This window comes from Phlebotomus argentipes, unplaced genomic scaffold, assembly GCF_947086385.1.
Source record: "Phlebotomus argentipes unplaced genomic scaffold, Phlebotomus argentipes genome assembly contig_5, whole genome shotgun sequence".
NCBI classification, from domain to species: domain Eukaryota; kingdom Metazoa; phylum Arthropoda; class Insecta; order Diptera; family Psychodidae; genus Phlebotomus; species Phlebotomus argentipes.
In genome coordinates, this window is record NW_026776165.1 from 6,440,120 (window position 1) to 6,456,458 (window position 16,339).

General features: G+C 39.4%; 2 protein-coding genes across 2 annotated transcripts in view; both read left to right on the forward strand.

Annotated features, from left to right (window-relative positions):
• Window positions 1-11,081, forward strand: part of LOC132255888 (uncharacterized) — a 37,529-nt gene extending 26,448 nt beyond the window's left edge. Inside the window, exons 16-18 of the mRNA XM_059752059.1 lie at window positions 3,691-3,771; window positions 6,405-6,776; window positions 7,366-11,081. Of these exons, the coding sequence (XP_059608042.1) occupies window positions 3,691-3,771; window positions 6,405-6,776; window positions 7,366-7,494 (582 nt within the window). The 3' untranslated portion in view covers window positions 7,495-11,081. The remainder of the gene's footprint in view (window positions 1-3,690; window positions 3,772-6,404; window positions 6,777-7,365) is intronic.
• A 701-nt stretch (window positions 11,082-11,782) lies between these two features.
• Window positions 11,783-12,871, forward strand: LOC132266178 (tetratricopeptide repeat protein 36 homolog). Its single transcript, XM_059767029.1, has 3 exons — window positions 11,783-12,071; window positions 12,132-12,228; window positions 12,585-12,871. Exons 1-3 carry the CDS (start codon window positions 11,835-11,837, stop codon window positions 12,827-12,829), a joined length of 579 nt encoding a protein of 192 aa, XP_059623012.1. The 5' UTR covers window positions 11,783-11,834; the 3' UTR covers window positions 12,830-12,871.
• The last annotated feature ends 3,468 nt before the right edge of the window (window positions 12,872-16,339 follow it).

The following is a 16,339-nucleotide window of genomic DNA, read 5'->3' on the forward strand; positions in this document are numbered from 1 at the left end:
AGTCGTGTATTCAATTCTTTATGTCCGCACAAGTGCCTTCAATGTACGATGGCACCGTGTGCAATACCTGTGAGATGGCTAAAATAATAAAAATAGTTGCCATAATCATAAATTTTCTCTCGCTCGTCGCTGGAGCAATTTCTGTATTATGTTCTGGCTTGCAATGAGACATGTTGGAAATGCTTGCGACTGTGTGCGAGCGCAGAAATGAGCGCAATAAGAGATCTGACGCTGTGAAGAGACCGCGCGCTGTTAGATTGTACGTGGAGAGCAAGTACTTGCGGCCTACATTTCTGGACTTTCTTCCAGCAGAGTAATTGTATACTGACCCTTTGTCTCTCCCCTTTGGTGCGCAACTTCCCATCTCGGCCGCATTATTTATTGCCGCTCCTATCTTGTCACACATTGTCAACTACCGGGGAATGCGAGGTGGATTTATGTCCTGCTTCCTCATTGTGAACAATTTGCAATGAACCTTTGCGCCCAGCGTAGAATCCCGAAGAACTATTTGACTCTCTCCCGCCATAGCCAATGCTTTATTGATGACCATCGCCTCGCAATGGCGAATCAATCTTGCTCCATCAATTTCCATTTAGCTCTTTCTCTCTCTCTCTTCTCCCCTGTCCATTGCGCACTTTCGCACGGCAAATCTATCATGAGAAATCAAAGGGAAGTTGGAGTTCAAGGAAAGCACACTCTTGATTAACCGACTTGGCTGAGGAATATTACTCAAAATCATACAAGCATTAAATCTCAATTGAGAAGTAAGAAGTCATTTGTGTGATTTCACTCCAAATAAGGTAGTTTTCTGTGCTAAAAGCACAGAAGAAAGAACATTTCTCCACACAGATTCACTTTGTTCAAACAGATCAATTGTGTTTCTTCACTGTTATTAATTTGCAGATAGAAAATTATTTCAACATTCAGAGATGTTTAGATTTTGAACTGTTTGATTTGCCATAATTCATTAATAGCTATAATTAAATAATGTCATAAATATCCTGGGCAGAGGCGATGGAGCGCAGCATTTTATGGCACGAGCAACTTGTGCGAAAATTTATGACTTTTGCGAGGCGAAAGTGCTTAAATTGACATCTTTATTGGGCAATGAATAGACACAGCTTGACAATTCAAATCATTTTAAAATATTGCTCATTAATTGTTGGACGCAGTGCTGAGGGTGGATTAATTATCAACCCTTTGTGACCATGATTTTCCATTCATAATCGCCGCTAAATTGTGCTTTCACTCCGCGGTCCAAAATTGCCCTTGATCGTCGCGGTGAGATAAAATTGAAATTAGCAGTCAAAGTGCGTTGATTATGTTGTCATCTCACAATGGAGACTCTCTTGCAGCAATTAACTCTTGTTTTGCCGCACCGATGAGAATCTGAAAAAAGCTCTTGTCGCTCCGATTCGACTCTCCCACAACACGAAAGCCAAAGTGTGTGGTTCTCGCAGTGGCGCTCCGTCTCACGCAATCATTGGCAAATTGCATAAGATATGACTTTCGTATACGCGCCATGGGATTCACAAGGGGAGAACATGCACAGAACTGCACACAGCACTGCTCTGTTGGCCAAATAAGCCCAGCAGCTTCAACACCTGCTGTTTGTCACGTGAAAAAAAGTGTCTGCAGGCCCGCGTGGGCCATTAAAGGGGAGTCAGACGTGACCAGAGAGTGTCGCTCTGTGGGCGTCTGGTCGTGATCCAGAGCACATGACCTCATTAGGCATGATCGGCATTGTCGCGATCCTTCAATCATCACCACTTCTTCATGATCGGCGCATAAAGCCAAAGTCATGATCACACTTTCAACACTCACGGGCGCTTGTGGGTGGCTTTCGGGCAGCAGTGCTCGCCGAGAACTTACCCTTGAGATGGACAATTTCGCGGTATCCTCGCGGAAATTGTGCCGATTGAGTGATTGTCCGCTTTTGACGTTTCACAATTCGCAGCGTTCGTCTCTGTACCAAACACTTTGTCTCGAGATCACACACTGACTGACTCCACTTTAGCCATCAGACGTTGGCCAGAGTGCGGCTTAGTGTTGACTGCAAGAGAGTCCATTCCACCGCCAACAGCTCAGGTTGTTGCTTCCACGCAGTGACGTAGCGAGCAAAATGTCTTGAGAGAGCGAAAAGAAACTAACATCTTACTGTCTCTTAGCATGTATTGTATTTATACAGGACATTCGTTCCCTCGTCGAATGGACAATCGCAGGAATTTCCAAGAATTATCGTCATTTTGGGAAAATTGTCGATTTGAATTGAAGTCTTGTGAGCATGTTTAAGATCTATTTTCGCAATTACTCGACGTCACACACTCGCTACGCCACTGCTCGCCGTCTGCGCGATGGTGAGGTGCCAAGGGGGCAATCAGGTAGATATCTTTTCACTTGGAGAATTTCGAGCCATCGCGGGCCATGTGTATCTGTCAGCGTGGCTGTGTGTGAGTGTTACTTAAAGAATGGGGAGTGGGATTCCTATTCTTCCGTTGAGTAAACAGAAAATTCATTGATCAGTCACAATCGTTTCTGGAAGTGCTCCTCAGAGCGGCGTGCAATAAACATTCAGCCATTCTCTCCTCTCCGCGACTCCGCGAGTTAATTATTCATGAAATTGACTCTATATAGATATGGATGTTTGCCCGATGAAAAAGCTTCTACTCAATTGCTCTTCTTCTCTTCTTTTCCTCATTTTTCCATGCTACCGATGATGCGTCGTGGAAAAACTCGCAATCGTGCTGCTCGCGAATCGCCAAAATTCACCGTTCAACGCGATTAGGATCAGGTAAGTCAGCACCGCAAAATTACCTTCTTCTCCACTATTATACACAAAAATAATTGCACCCAAAGAGAGTCAGAGGATGAAAACACACCTTCCATAATTTTAATTTCTCTCTAAATGAAGCAAGACACTTGTATCATCGGGAAAAAATTGCTAAATTGAGGAAATCTACCCGTATTTTTGCCTCACTTTAAACTGCGAGTAGAAATAAATTTCACTCTTGTTTTTTCCTCTCGTCTTAAATTCCTTTTACATAACAACACAAATTGTTGTACGAATTGTGATCGTCTGATGAATTAAATTGTTTCTGTAAATAGTTCAACATGAGTTTGTGTTTGAAATATGAAACGAAATGAAAAGAGAAATGATAGAAATTTACAATGATGATAGAGATTAAAGATGATTTTGTGAGTCTTCATCGTTGAATTGTAAAAAAAAATGTTCCGCAAATGGGCAAAATGCATAGTAATTGAGAAAATTATAATATATATTTCATTCTCTTATTAGATAATGAATTTATTGTCAAATTACAGAGTTAAATAACTTAGAAAATGTTGCTATAGAAGAACCTAGTGATGCTTCAAATAAGTCTTCCTTCCTTTCTTCCCCCCAAAGTAAATCACTTTTCGTTGATCTCTAATGTTGTGAATATGAATTTTTCATGTTATCCCTTCATTGGTTTTTATTTCACTATATAAATACATAATATGAAACTAGTTTCCGTCCACTTAATTGAGACATTCTTTTTATATATAACTAGACTCTGTTTCATAGATCTGAAACCTTTTCGTCTGTTCTTCTTCACTTTGCTAGTCAATGAGATTTTACATTAAGACATTCATTCTAGAGAAAAATTTCTTTGTAGTTATTGCTAGGGCATTTTGTTCTTAATTGTTTTCTAGGGGGGCTACTTTGAAGGGATCCGATCACATTTGGGTGGTCTGACTCAGCGTGTCAAGTCATGGTACTGGGGACGACCTCTCGTAAGTGCAATTAATATAGAGAAATGATTTTGTTTATTCAAACATGTTTTATCACTTATGGTTTCCTTCTTGACTGATAAAAGTCTGCTTCGTCAACAGTTTTTCTGTGTAAAGATTTTTCTTTTCAGTTCCTATTTGCCGTGCCTATAGAATCTCTGATCATTTTTCATCGAAATGTCAATTGAATGCATATTAACACTGGCAGAAAATTTCTGGCTTTCTCAATTACTTCTCAAAATATGCTTAAAGTTTTTAACAGCGTCTGTATTTCATCAGGCCTTTTTATAATGTTCTGATAAATCTAGTGTTAATATGCTTAATATTTCCAATCAGGAATATTTTCACTCAATATAGAACTCAAAACAGAATCAAAAACGTATCAAATTGTCGTGTTTTACGCGCCTTTTGAAAAGCTCTTCGCACTGTTTTCTCTCTATTGATTCCTCTATTAAAGAAAATGATCACAGGTAAGCTCGTGGAGCACGGTCAATCACATTTTCTCTCATGGTTTAATTATCTTTATTTGTCACTTTGAAAATGTGTCCATTTGCTTCTCGAATATTGGCCACGTAGAACATTTTTGGATGCTTCTTTTAACACAATGAGTTGTCTTCACCGAGTTTATTTTTTTGATCAATATTGTGTTTCATTTTGATCTCCCCTTTTTTGTCAAATGACAAAATGTGGCTTGACAGTTCTTAATCTAGTGAAATTTGCATGAACCATAGACAGTTTTATTGTCATTTCTTCACATAATAAAGCAATTCTCTCAAAGAGAAGTTAAAAAAAGAGTAAATAAAATTACATGATACACTCCAAGAAACACGAGGGTTTCTCAAGTTTTTTTCTATTCTTTTAAGTGATTTTTCGTTTCCCCGCTAAATTTAATATTTTTCCAGTATTACCATATTTTTATTTTTTACCAATTCTGTAGACAATTTTTTCCATGATTCTTTCCATTATTGATAAATGGACACTCTTTTTTTCCTTCCTTTCTGTTCTGATTAGTATTTTTCCAATGTATTTCCGGGAGTTGTGAATTAAATTTTTCAATTTTCAACCTAACAAATTGACGAATAAAACTAAACATGAATATTCTAAAAAGACTACAGAAACATTTTTTCAATATAATTGCACTTATCGCATGAGGCACCCACAATCTTTTCAAGACCAATTTTCTCATTGATCAATATTGACTTGATGACTTTATGCCTTTTTACTATAGATCATAGCGAATGTCACATTTCACAGACAAAAGCGGCGAAAAAAGTGTTAAAGCGAAATGTTAATAAATGTCCCAATGTAAGGAGTAAAATATGCGACAACAGCATCATTTCTTAGCGTTCATCTGATAGTCTGTACATATTATTTCCTCTGTATTCATTTACTCAAGTTAGTTTCATTTTCTTCATGTGTTTTCTAGATGTGTTTCTAAGTAGAACAATTTTTAGTGTCTCTTCAATTCTGCATATAAAATAGCATTTAGTGAGCGCGAGCTGAGCTAAACATTTAGAAGCTGAGAAACTTATAACCATCAGAAACCACAGAGAGTTCACATGAAAACCCCAACTTCAGTACACTTCTTTTTGTTTGTTTTGTTCCATTCAAATAAGAGGTGTAATTGCTAGATAATTCCTTTTTGCCTGCCTCACAATTCGCTATATTGTTTTTCTGTGTACAATCTGTCGATTATGTACAGTTGGTGACAAAATAGTATAATCAAATTCCGCTCAAAATACTCAAATGTATTCAAAGCACAGTGAAAAGTTAGTCTTCAGGCAATAGTTTCTACCTCTTATCGCCTTCCAAAGAGTTCGAAGTACCATTAATTTGCCAGCAGAAGCATTGTTCTTGAGCTAATGTCACACACTGTGTCGAAATACGCGAAGAAACATTTCTTCGTCTGCACTGAGTTGAAGCGAAAAAGTGTCACGAAGTCGATTATTCAACCACACACTTTTGCCGAGTTAAATTAAAAATTTACTTTCACTGCAAACCAAAAGCTTGTGTTGAAGAAGCAAAAGTCGAGACGAGAAAGAGAGAGAGAGAGAGAGAGAAGTAAAATTGTCCAGCAACAACTTGAGCAATGATTGATGATTACAAACAAATTATCTGTTGTTAGAGTTGGCAAAAGAAACAGAAAATGCTATCTATGTTAATCACGATGGCAAATGAAGTGAATTTCTCCCTTTTTTTCTGTCTCCTCTCCCTGTAATTTATCCAACACACCCAATCACACTCTCTCGGCATCTTCAACCGGTTGACGCACGTCGAATGCATCCCATAAATATTTATTTTCCCTCTCTGTGAAGCCTGATCACCACGTGGGGAGCTTTTGCGTGTTTGTCTCCACTGTCGCGGGAAAGGGGCGAAAAAATTATCTCCTTCTCTGTAGATTTGTCTTGTCGTTTTATGATCACTTTGCATCACCAGAAGTTGTCACAAATGTAATTATCCAAGGCTCGTCCGCAAAGTGAATGAGCAAAGACGAGCGAAGAAGTGACTTTTGCAGCAGCACAAGATGATGAAAGTGGCTTTATTTCTAGAGTAATGTGATTGCCATTCGCGGAGAATAGCGCGGAGAAATGTGGCGCGCGGCAACAAGTGAAATTATCTCTCGCTGCCTCTTGCAGGAGTTGGCCACGAAGTTGTCCCGGAGCTTCGATATGAAGGAGGACAGCGGCGGCCTGCTGGGCGACAAGGGCGTGCGCCGCCACCAGTCCATGCAGCGCCTGTCGCTGGAGCAGAACGGCTCTGGGGATCCGCAGAATCCCGACCACTGCGCCAGCGTTGTACCTGACCAGCGAGGCAATCTGCACATCACGGTGAAGAAGTCGAAGCCAATTTTGGGCATCGCCATTGAGGGTGGCGCCAACACGAAGCACCCACTGCCGCGCATCATCAACATTCACGAGCACGGCGCGGCTTACGAGGCCGGCGGCCTCGAGGTGGGCCAGCTGATACTCGAGGTGGACGGAAACAAGGTGGAGGGATTGCACCATCAGGTGAGCTCACTGTGTCACGCTGGAAGACAAGTTTTGCCGCCTTATGCGGAGTGATAAGACGAATGAGTTCGAAGGAAATGAGTTCTCTAACCCGCGATTGGGACGATAAGACAAACTGCTGCTGCTCAAGATGAAATTGCGATGAATTAAGATAAAGCTAAGCAGAAAGATGTCGTAAAGAATTCAGAGCATATTAGAAAAATGCAATTAAGTTCAGAAAATGAATTAACTTTGGGACATTTTGGAGCTAAAATTGATGTGTAAAACATACTTTTTCAAGCGGCGAATTATGATCTTTAAGAAGGCAATCAAGTTTTGCGAATGACCTCACAAAATTTAATATCAAATAGATCACCTTATTTTCAAATCGAGGTTGAATTCCACAATAGAAATTGCCTGTAATTGAAGTGCAACAAAAAAAAAACAGAGAAAAGCTGTTTGAAGTTCAAAAATTGCTGCATGCAAATGACCTTTGTGAAATCAATCAAGTGCCTCGCAATGATCACGGTCGATTGTTGAGCTCATTTATGATGTGTCTGCAATGTGAAAGTCGAATTTCTCACCGCGTGATTATGCTTTGTCTCCACAGGAAGTGGCTCGCCTGATTGCCGAGCGCTTCGCGAGCAGAGAGAAGCCTGACATAACCTTTCTCGTGGTGGAGGCCAAGAAGTCCAACATGGAACCGAAGCCCACAGCACTGATATTCCTGGAGGCCTAACATTTGCTTGCCCTGCCGGCTAGCGATCCTCGCAATCCTGAGCCACCGCAGGAGGGGATCGACCTTACCGCGTACCAGACCGCCAAATAACTCTTCTGTATCCTTTCACCTGTCCTTTCTTCTCTCCCCTGACTGTCTTCGTCCCTGTCTTACTTTCTGTCTCTGTCTCGAAGTTTTTAGACGCAAAGAGGAGCAACAGAGTGTTGGGATCTCGCTTGGATGTGTAGGAAAGAAGATGTGTTGTGTGAGCATGATTTTGCAAGAGGATAATGAAAAACCAAAGATGGAACATTTTCCCCAATTAATTGCGGGTGAAGTGTGAAAGATGACGCAATTGGCTGCTCATCAGCCTAAGAGCGGAAGAAACTGATGCAATTGTGCACAATAAATGTAAATAATGTTGATCTTAGAGCTTTTCTGTGTGATTTACAATTTACTTAATGTGTCACTCAGTTGAGCTTTCGATATTATCGTGTGACTAGAAGCTTTTCCGTTGAGCCCTCGATCTTTTTCCACACACAAACTTTCATTTCTCGTAGATGTCTCTTCGTCAAACCCTCTCATTTCTACAACATCATTTCTCTTACTGTGACGCGGTAAATGTTCTTATGACACCCATAAGGACAACCATGTTTATAAAGATATTCTAGCCGACAGGGTTGAAAGAAAATTACACCTCTAAAATAAGCGTAAATGATACGAAAAAAAATTAGCATTTGCAATCGCCAAAATTATATGAGAAAGATAAACATTTGAAAGCAATTTGGACATGCAAATTAGAAAACATATTCACACACTTATTTAAAGGAAAAAAAAATTCTCCACACAGAGTTTGTATTAAAGAGAAAACATGTGAAAAGCCTTCAATATTTGTACCTTCAACACACTACAAGAGTATCACAATTCTTCCTAAATATACAAACATTTGAAAGAAATAATAGACGAAGAAGGAAGTGTTCGAATCTTAAGGATAGAACAGTCAGGAAAGTGATTATGTGAATATGATTTCTTGGAAAATCTAACAATTGTGTGATAATCTCACCTTTCTTCACATGTTTTTCCAACACTAAGTTTGAAAAAAAAAGTTTTTCGTGAGCAATCGCCAAAAATACACAAGTTATTACGAAGAAAGATATCCAATTTGAAAAGAAAAAAAGACATTTGCATCTTGACTAGTCAAAAGAAATTAAAAAAAAGTTTAATAAAAGTCAGGAATATGAACATGAATATATATTTGAAATTATGTGACTATGTTTTTCACAAGCCAAAATGCATTCTCTAAGATAAACCAAAAAAAACCAACACAATTCAGAGTCATTCGAATGAAAAACAGAAGAAAAATTCAATAACAGAAATGTTCTGAGAACTGCAAAATAAAGATTAAATGATAAATTAAGGCAACAAAGCTAATAAAAGGAAAAACTTTTTAATAATTAATGTGTAAATGGGAGCTTGCTAAATCGAATTAAATAACATCATTTTCCATTCACTACTAAACAGACTCACTTTTATCACATTGTATGTAATATAAAATGAAAATTAATTCAAAAAAATGGACGAGAAGAGAAAGAAAATTATGAAAGTATTAATGCCTCACGTAATTCACTCATTCCTCTTGTATAAAATGAGAGTTTAAGTATAACAGAATGGTGACTTCATTTTATTAGCATTAAATCTGCAGCTCATTAGTCATATGCTGTGTTCAAAATTTGGCGCAAAACTACTATATTAGAGAATCGCGATAGCAAAGATTGATAAAATTATTGCTGTAAAAGTTGCGCAATACAATTTCTTAAAGTCACATCTCTTTTTCTTTCGTCTTTGAATGTAGTGGTAAAATTAAACTACGTGAAATTGAACAGCTAAGAAAAGATGCATTAAGAAATCATAAGTAACTATTGATTGCAGTGAGATGATTAACAGAAGAGGATATTGAGAAAGAAAAACGATTATATAAATGTGAAAATGCCTTTTAAAGCTCGTTTTATTGACAAAGTATAAAAGAAATTTTAAAGTAATGAATCGTTATGAAAAAAATTGGGTATAAAATATTTGAATTGAAACAAACAAAAACATAAGTAAACATCAATTTAAATATTTTAAGCATATTGCAAATTTTGCTATAGTCTGCTAATGTGTAAAATAAATATAACAGAAGTAATAAGAAAAAAAAACAAAAAAAACATTATAAAAAAGAATGAAGCGATGAAAGGGTTGAAAACATTATTTATGTACCAGTAATTGTCGATAATGAACAAGAATAAACAAGAGAAATGTAGAAGGAGAGACGCTGTAATTAAGTAGATTTTTTTATATAAATTATAAAATGATTACCGAGAGGAAGGAATTAAGAAATAGAAATAGTCAACGCATTTATTCGTTGTTACTTTATTGCCTCATAAATGCTTCTTAAAATGCCATTCGAAAGTACATTTAAAAGTATAAAGAAATGAGCAAATTCTAACATTAAATCCCCTTTTACAAATTCTCCTTTTTGCTTTCGTCTCCTTTTCGGTTTGTTCAAAAATTGCCAGAGCAATTTACATATTTCAACTCAAATTGATCTCAATTTTTTCCTAGGAATTACACACACAAAAGAATCTTTACAAAATAAATCAAAAAGACATTCTATTCTAAAAAGTGTATCACAAACAAAATTATATACATCTAAACACCACCGATCTTCACTTTTCATTTGTAAGAAGATAAAGAGAGTCTAGAAAACCTCCTTAGAGTCACATTTCTTTTCATTTTCAAAGAGGAATAAAAGAGATATCATGAAAATATTGCTTAAAGAAAAAAAAGGATTTTAATGGTGAATAATAGAGGGAATATTAATAGACTTTTCTAATTTATTTTTTATAAGGATATATTTTTAGGAGGCACGCAACCTCAGCCGAGGACTGTGCAAAACAATGGTGAGAGTGAATTTCACGTGAGTCTTATGTAAATTTGACGATGAACAATGTTAAATAGGAAGATAGACAGGATGAGAAAATCAATCAGCATCAGGAGACTTTTATCCAAAACGTCAGAATGTTTTATTTCCAAGACTATAAAGTGACAGATTACCAAGATTCCAGTAAAAGAAAATAAACTATACGCATTAATATACTTATCATTGAAGCAATTTTGTACATATTGTGTATATATAATTGAGATTATTATGTAAAATTACTAACAAATGGATACTGAGTGAAATAGAACAAAACAGAGCAAGTTTGCTTGTGATTACAAAAGTGAAATAGAATTGAGAAAACATCGCAATTTTCTTTCCAAAAAAAAAAGAAATTCCATAAAATCATCCAAATATTTACTTTCAAATAAATCAGAACATTTTAAGCATCAATTTACATGACAAGGTATAAAAAATTCGAATGAAGAATATTTTCAACAGATTGGAAAAGAAGTGAAAACCATCAAGTAATGTAAAATTGTGAGTCATCGCGTTTGAGAAATGTTAAGTTTCATCTTATTATCTATTAACATAAATGAAGATATTAAAAAAGAACTTGTTTATCAGTGATGAAAATTCACAGGATTATTATTAGATAATAAAACTGTTTATAAAAATATAAAAATTCAAATTTGTCTTTTCATTCCATTTTTCTCCATTTTTTTCACAATTTCAGAAAGTTTGACTGTGTCCAAACTGCTCTTTTGTTTATTACTAAGATTTCATATCATCATCTCTTTAATGACTTTCGCGTGGTGTTGTCTTCTCTCGTGTGGATTATTTAACATGAGGAGAAGAGGAAGAGTTTCATCACATTGTGTGACATCACACGAATTGGTTTGACGAGCCTCCGAATGCGTCTCGCTGGTTATGGTTGATGAATCTCATTAGACGTGAGTTATTTTGACAAGAGAGACTCGGCCACTCTGCATATGCTAATGGCGAAGTGTAACCCAAAACAAGATTGGCGGATTACGAGCAAGAAATTCGCCCAATTTCATAATAAAACTTGTCATTTTAAGGTTACGCGGAGAGAAGAAGCTCCTCCACTTTGCTCCCACGGCAGCTTTCAGCCCATCAATTCCGTGGCCTAAAATGTCAGCAAACTGAAGGGATTTTCCGTCATTTGTCAATTTCTCACGCCACTTCTGCTTGAATCTCATCCAAAATTTTCCAACATCCACTCAACATGCACGAAGTTCTGTCGTGAAATCAAGTTACACTTGTTGTTTATCTCTTTGGCGCGCTGTTGAAAAATATATTCTTTTCTTGACGACAAACAAGGTGTCCAGTATTTAAATGAGACTTCTAACTGCGAATTCACTTTCAGTGCCGTCAGTATCATCGCGCAGGTTGAACGTGGAAAATTCAGTGCAGTGTGACAATGCCGCAGGCCTTGAGTGAATTCCTGAGCGACAGAGACAAAGCCGTGCTCGATTCCATCTTCAACCCCTTCCAAATTGGCGGCGGAGCCGAGCAGGGCGTGGATTGGAACTTCGACGAGGGCCTCTCGGATGACGTTCAGGATCCGTACGAGGAGCCGACGCCGGAAGTGCAGGAGTCCGTGAGGAGGGAAATACAGGCGATCAAGTTGGCAGAGTGTGGAGATTTGGCCAAAGCTGTGAGCTTCAGGGGTGGTTTAAAAGCAATTGCGATGTTTTAATTTCTGACTTTGCGGCAGGTTGATGTTTTCTCTAGCGCCATAGAGGTGGCGCCAACGCGGCGTGCGCCATGGAACAATCGAGCACAGGCTTATCGACTTCTCGGGAACGATCAAGGTGTGTGTCTTGAAATAAAGGTTCATTCACGATGATAAATAGTTTCGACAGCAAAGCTATGTCTGGCAGCAAATTATGTTTCATGCAGACTTATCTCATGAATAACATTCAATATAAACTAATAATAAACATGAACACTAAAAGCTTGTCTGGTCACCACTAGAGGCGCTACTGATGAAGATTGCTAACAATCTTGATAGAGTTTCTTTATATCTCAACATTTTTACGAGAATAAGGCTATCAGAATCTTCAGAAATGATAAAAAGATATTAGGCCACGCCCACTCAAACGCTCCGCCCATTGTTTTAGAGCAAGACGAGTCTCTGCTATTCCTAATAGCCTTCAATTCTTTCCAGCTGCTCTCGCTGATCTTGAGATGGCTCTTCAGTTGTCTGGCGGCACAGGTCGGACAGGATGTCGCGCCCTGTGCCAGCGAGGTCTTCTTCATCGCAAGAATGGCGACGACGATGCCGCTCGCGATGACTTTAAGGCCGCCACAAATCTCGGGAGCAAGTTCGCTCGTGGCCAACTGATCGAGATGAATCCGTACGCGGCGCTGTGCAATCAAATGCTGCGCGACGCTTTCCAGAAGCTCTCATGAGAAGGGGGCCGAAGAAGAGCACGAATAAATCACACTTAATCACTTCCCAATGTTTGTCTTCCCTACATTTTCGCAAATCCCAATTTTCAGCCTGCGCGGATTATGGCAGTTAATTAACGACTATTTTATTTGCACTGATGAGTCGCCCTGGAAATGCGCGTCTGCGCGCGCAGGGTCGACAAATTCACCTGTTCTTGTGTCAATGGAAAAGGTGGGAAAAGGCACGTGTCGATCTGCGGATTCTGACCGTTCATCAGGGCACTGCGCGAAACGCGTAATAATCGCTTTCAATTTATTAATTCATGTGAATTATTCGCAGTTGCTCGTTGAGGTCAAGCAAATATTATATGATATAATCTTCAGGTGGCGATGCATTTTCCGATGTCCTTCACTGTTAACGAGTGTCTTCAACGCAATTTCTTTTTCACCGTTCCCGCCAATCCACGTGCCATGCAATCATCCTCTATAACATCTCGTTTAATTTTAGCACGCAAAATTGCTCAATTCCCAATGCGGATTTGGCAAAATTAGCACCAAACAAAGACCCATTTTCCCTTAGTGCACATCAAACCCAAGCAGAACGAAGTGACTCTCTGGCTTTGTGGGGCTTCGAAGGTGAATTGTAAAGTGGATTAGGAGGGCTTGAAGAGAGGTGGATAAACTCTGTGCCACTCTTCAAATGCATCGACAAACAAATTGGATTTGAAAAGCTTCTGGAAGCTCCACTGATTTATCCGCACACTTTTCCATCCCTTTTTCACTGTTCTTCCACACAAGCATTGAACCCAAAGTGGTGACGATTTGTGGAAGGAAGCAGAAAAGCAGCACCTTTCCCCCTTCCCTCAGCATTGCATATATTAATTGTATGCGATTTTTTCCTCAGTTGCACTTTAATTTCCAATTAACCCGAAGATTGAAGTGACGACAGTCACTGTCATTCTCTTAATTTACCTCAATGGTTATTAGTGAAATTATGGGGCCATCGAGACACTCCCGTGTGCACTTTTTTTTCGGTAGGCATTAGTTGTAAAAGTCCCAGCGGCAAGGAAAGTGTCCGAACGATACATACTTGGGGAAAAAGTCCATAAATTTCTTATCACATCTGTCACTTTTTGCTCCAGCAGCACGTGTACCAAGAAGGGCTGCACAAGAGGAATTGAGTGCAATTGAAGGAAGATAATTAATATTGAACAGCGAAAAGAGGCTCTTGACAATGAACTCTTGTATTAATTGGGCTGCTTTCCTTCTGTCGTGCGACTTTAAGGCTATCATTCAGTACTTTTTTGGCACTTTACTGTATTTAGCAATATGCTTTCGTGAAAATACAGGTATGAATTCTTGTTACAGATATAACTCAAATTTCCTTAGCAGCGGAAAAAGCTTAGTTTGTCAGATTCATTAATTGAAATTCACCTCACATGCACAAATATTGGGCCACATTTTGGTGCAATTAATTCTTCTCTCTTCAGCTTTTTTTTTTTATTCTCCTTACAAATCCTGATACGATCTTGCGACGGTTGCGGCGAAGGCTCGCGCGCGCTTTCCCTCCAAATGTTCTCCTCTTCCTCTAGCACACGCTCTCCTGCTCTTGCTCCCTTTTTTTCCTGTGATCATGGCTTGAGGTGCAGCACGTGTGCGGAGAAGCTTCACGAGTCTGCCATATGGAGTAAAGTGATTTTGGGCGAAATTAAAAATTTGATTGAGTTTCGAGGGTGCGATCAGCGTTTTTATGCGTCTGAGCGTCACCCAGAATTTGGGGGGTGGAATCACAAATTGATCACTGGTCATCCCTTCACAAGCTGCCACATCGTGACTCGATCGATTTTCACAGATGGCTGATCTCGCTATTGTAAGCATGAGTTATGATATCAATCAATTACCGACAGTTCAATTAATTAGACACTAACACTCTTTTCGTCAATTGCATCCCAATTTGCAGTTGATATGTGCAAAAATACGGGAGAAAATTAATAAATAATTGAGGGATCGGGGTAAAAAAGAAGGTGAACACAATGGGCGAATAAGAGAATGCAATTTGCCATCTGTACAGTATGAATGTCGGCGTTACAATCAGTGATCGTGTGTGATCATTATTTATCTCTCTCACTTGCACTACTTTTTCACCTCCTTTTGCTATTGACGAGGAATTGTCCTCCTGCGAAAGCAGTCTGTCTATAGGTGTCACTTGAGGCCTCATGCGCAGTGCGTACAGATCTTAGGAAGGTGATGATCATCACCTTTCCTCAGGCAAATTGTCGTCCCCGTTATTCGCTGCCAAATGCCGGGGTGAATCTGCCGGTGCATCCACCTTGTCGCGGCTGAAAGGCATTCTGAGCCGCGCAGCAAACTTCCCGAATTCACTGCCTCTTTGTCAATTATCAACATTTTTATTTCTGAAGCTGATTTTTCGGGGCGCCCAACATGTGCCACGCACAGCGACTGTCTCGGGGGCTCTGCGGAGGAAAGTAATTTCGTTTTTATTATAGTTGCTTCCGCAAAAATGCGCCCGCCGCACGATAGCAAATGGCCAATGTGGTGCAGCGTGAAGCAATCGGTGCACTTTTCGGAGTGCATTGATCGCCAGAGAGTCAATGTGATGGGCAAAAGGGCACTATTGTGCCGTTTCTTCGGCTGGAAACGCACATTGAGGCCAACGCCAGCAATAATTTGCGCGTGCATTGACTTCCCCAGGCCAGAAGGGTTGCCTCGCCTTTGTGGGTCCAAATCGTCCAAATGGCTGAAACTCTCGGATCACTTCAATTGCACCTTATGTTGCCACTCGCAATTGGACTAAGTTATGGCCGCTCTTGAGGCTTTTCTCCCAATTATACTCATTTCTGTCATCACGGCAACTAATAGTATTCCCACAACAACAGCTCATTCACACCACATCTTGTTAAGGAAACATTGGAACAATTTTAGCCACGAATTGACTAATGGACAAGTGGCTAAATGATGTGAAACATTTTAGTTGATGACGTTTGATGCTTAAGGGCAAAAATCTAGACTCGTAGGCGATCTTGGTATTCAGCAGTGTCTATATAGTTTGTGGCTGGGAAGTAGCGGCGCTCCTGAACCGCTGCTGCCTGGCGGGAAGATTGTCGTGGCCAGAACAGCCCCTGAGGGTTGAGAGACACATGTCTCAAATCAACGGGAAATTATTAAATGCTGCACTGAAATCCTCAATTTACGGTGACACTGAAATTTTCGAATGCCCTCTCTCTGTCATTTTCTCCCCCTTTTCCCCTCTCACATGTCCACTGTCTGTTCCGTATCTGAATGGGAAGAGAGAAACGATGATCGTCAGTTGGTTGTTTTAGGACGCGTGCCCTAATAATAATCGACATGTGTGAAACGGACCATCTCTGCAGCATATACACTATACATATATCGTGCTTGCGAAGCGCCTCTGTCATGGGGAAGACGCGCAGAGGCGAAGAGAAGCATTTTCTGTACAAATGAACTTGACAAGGAAGGGGCGAAAAAGGAAGACGCTTCGCGTAACATAAT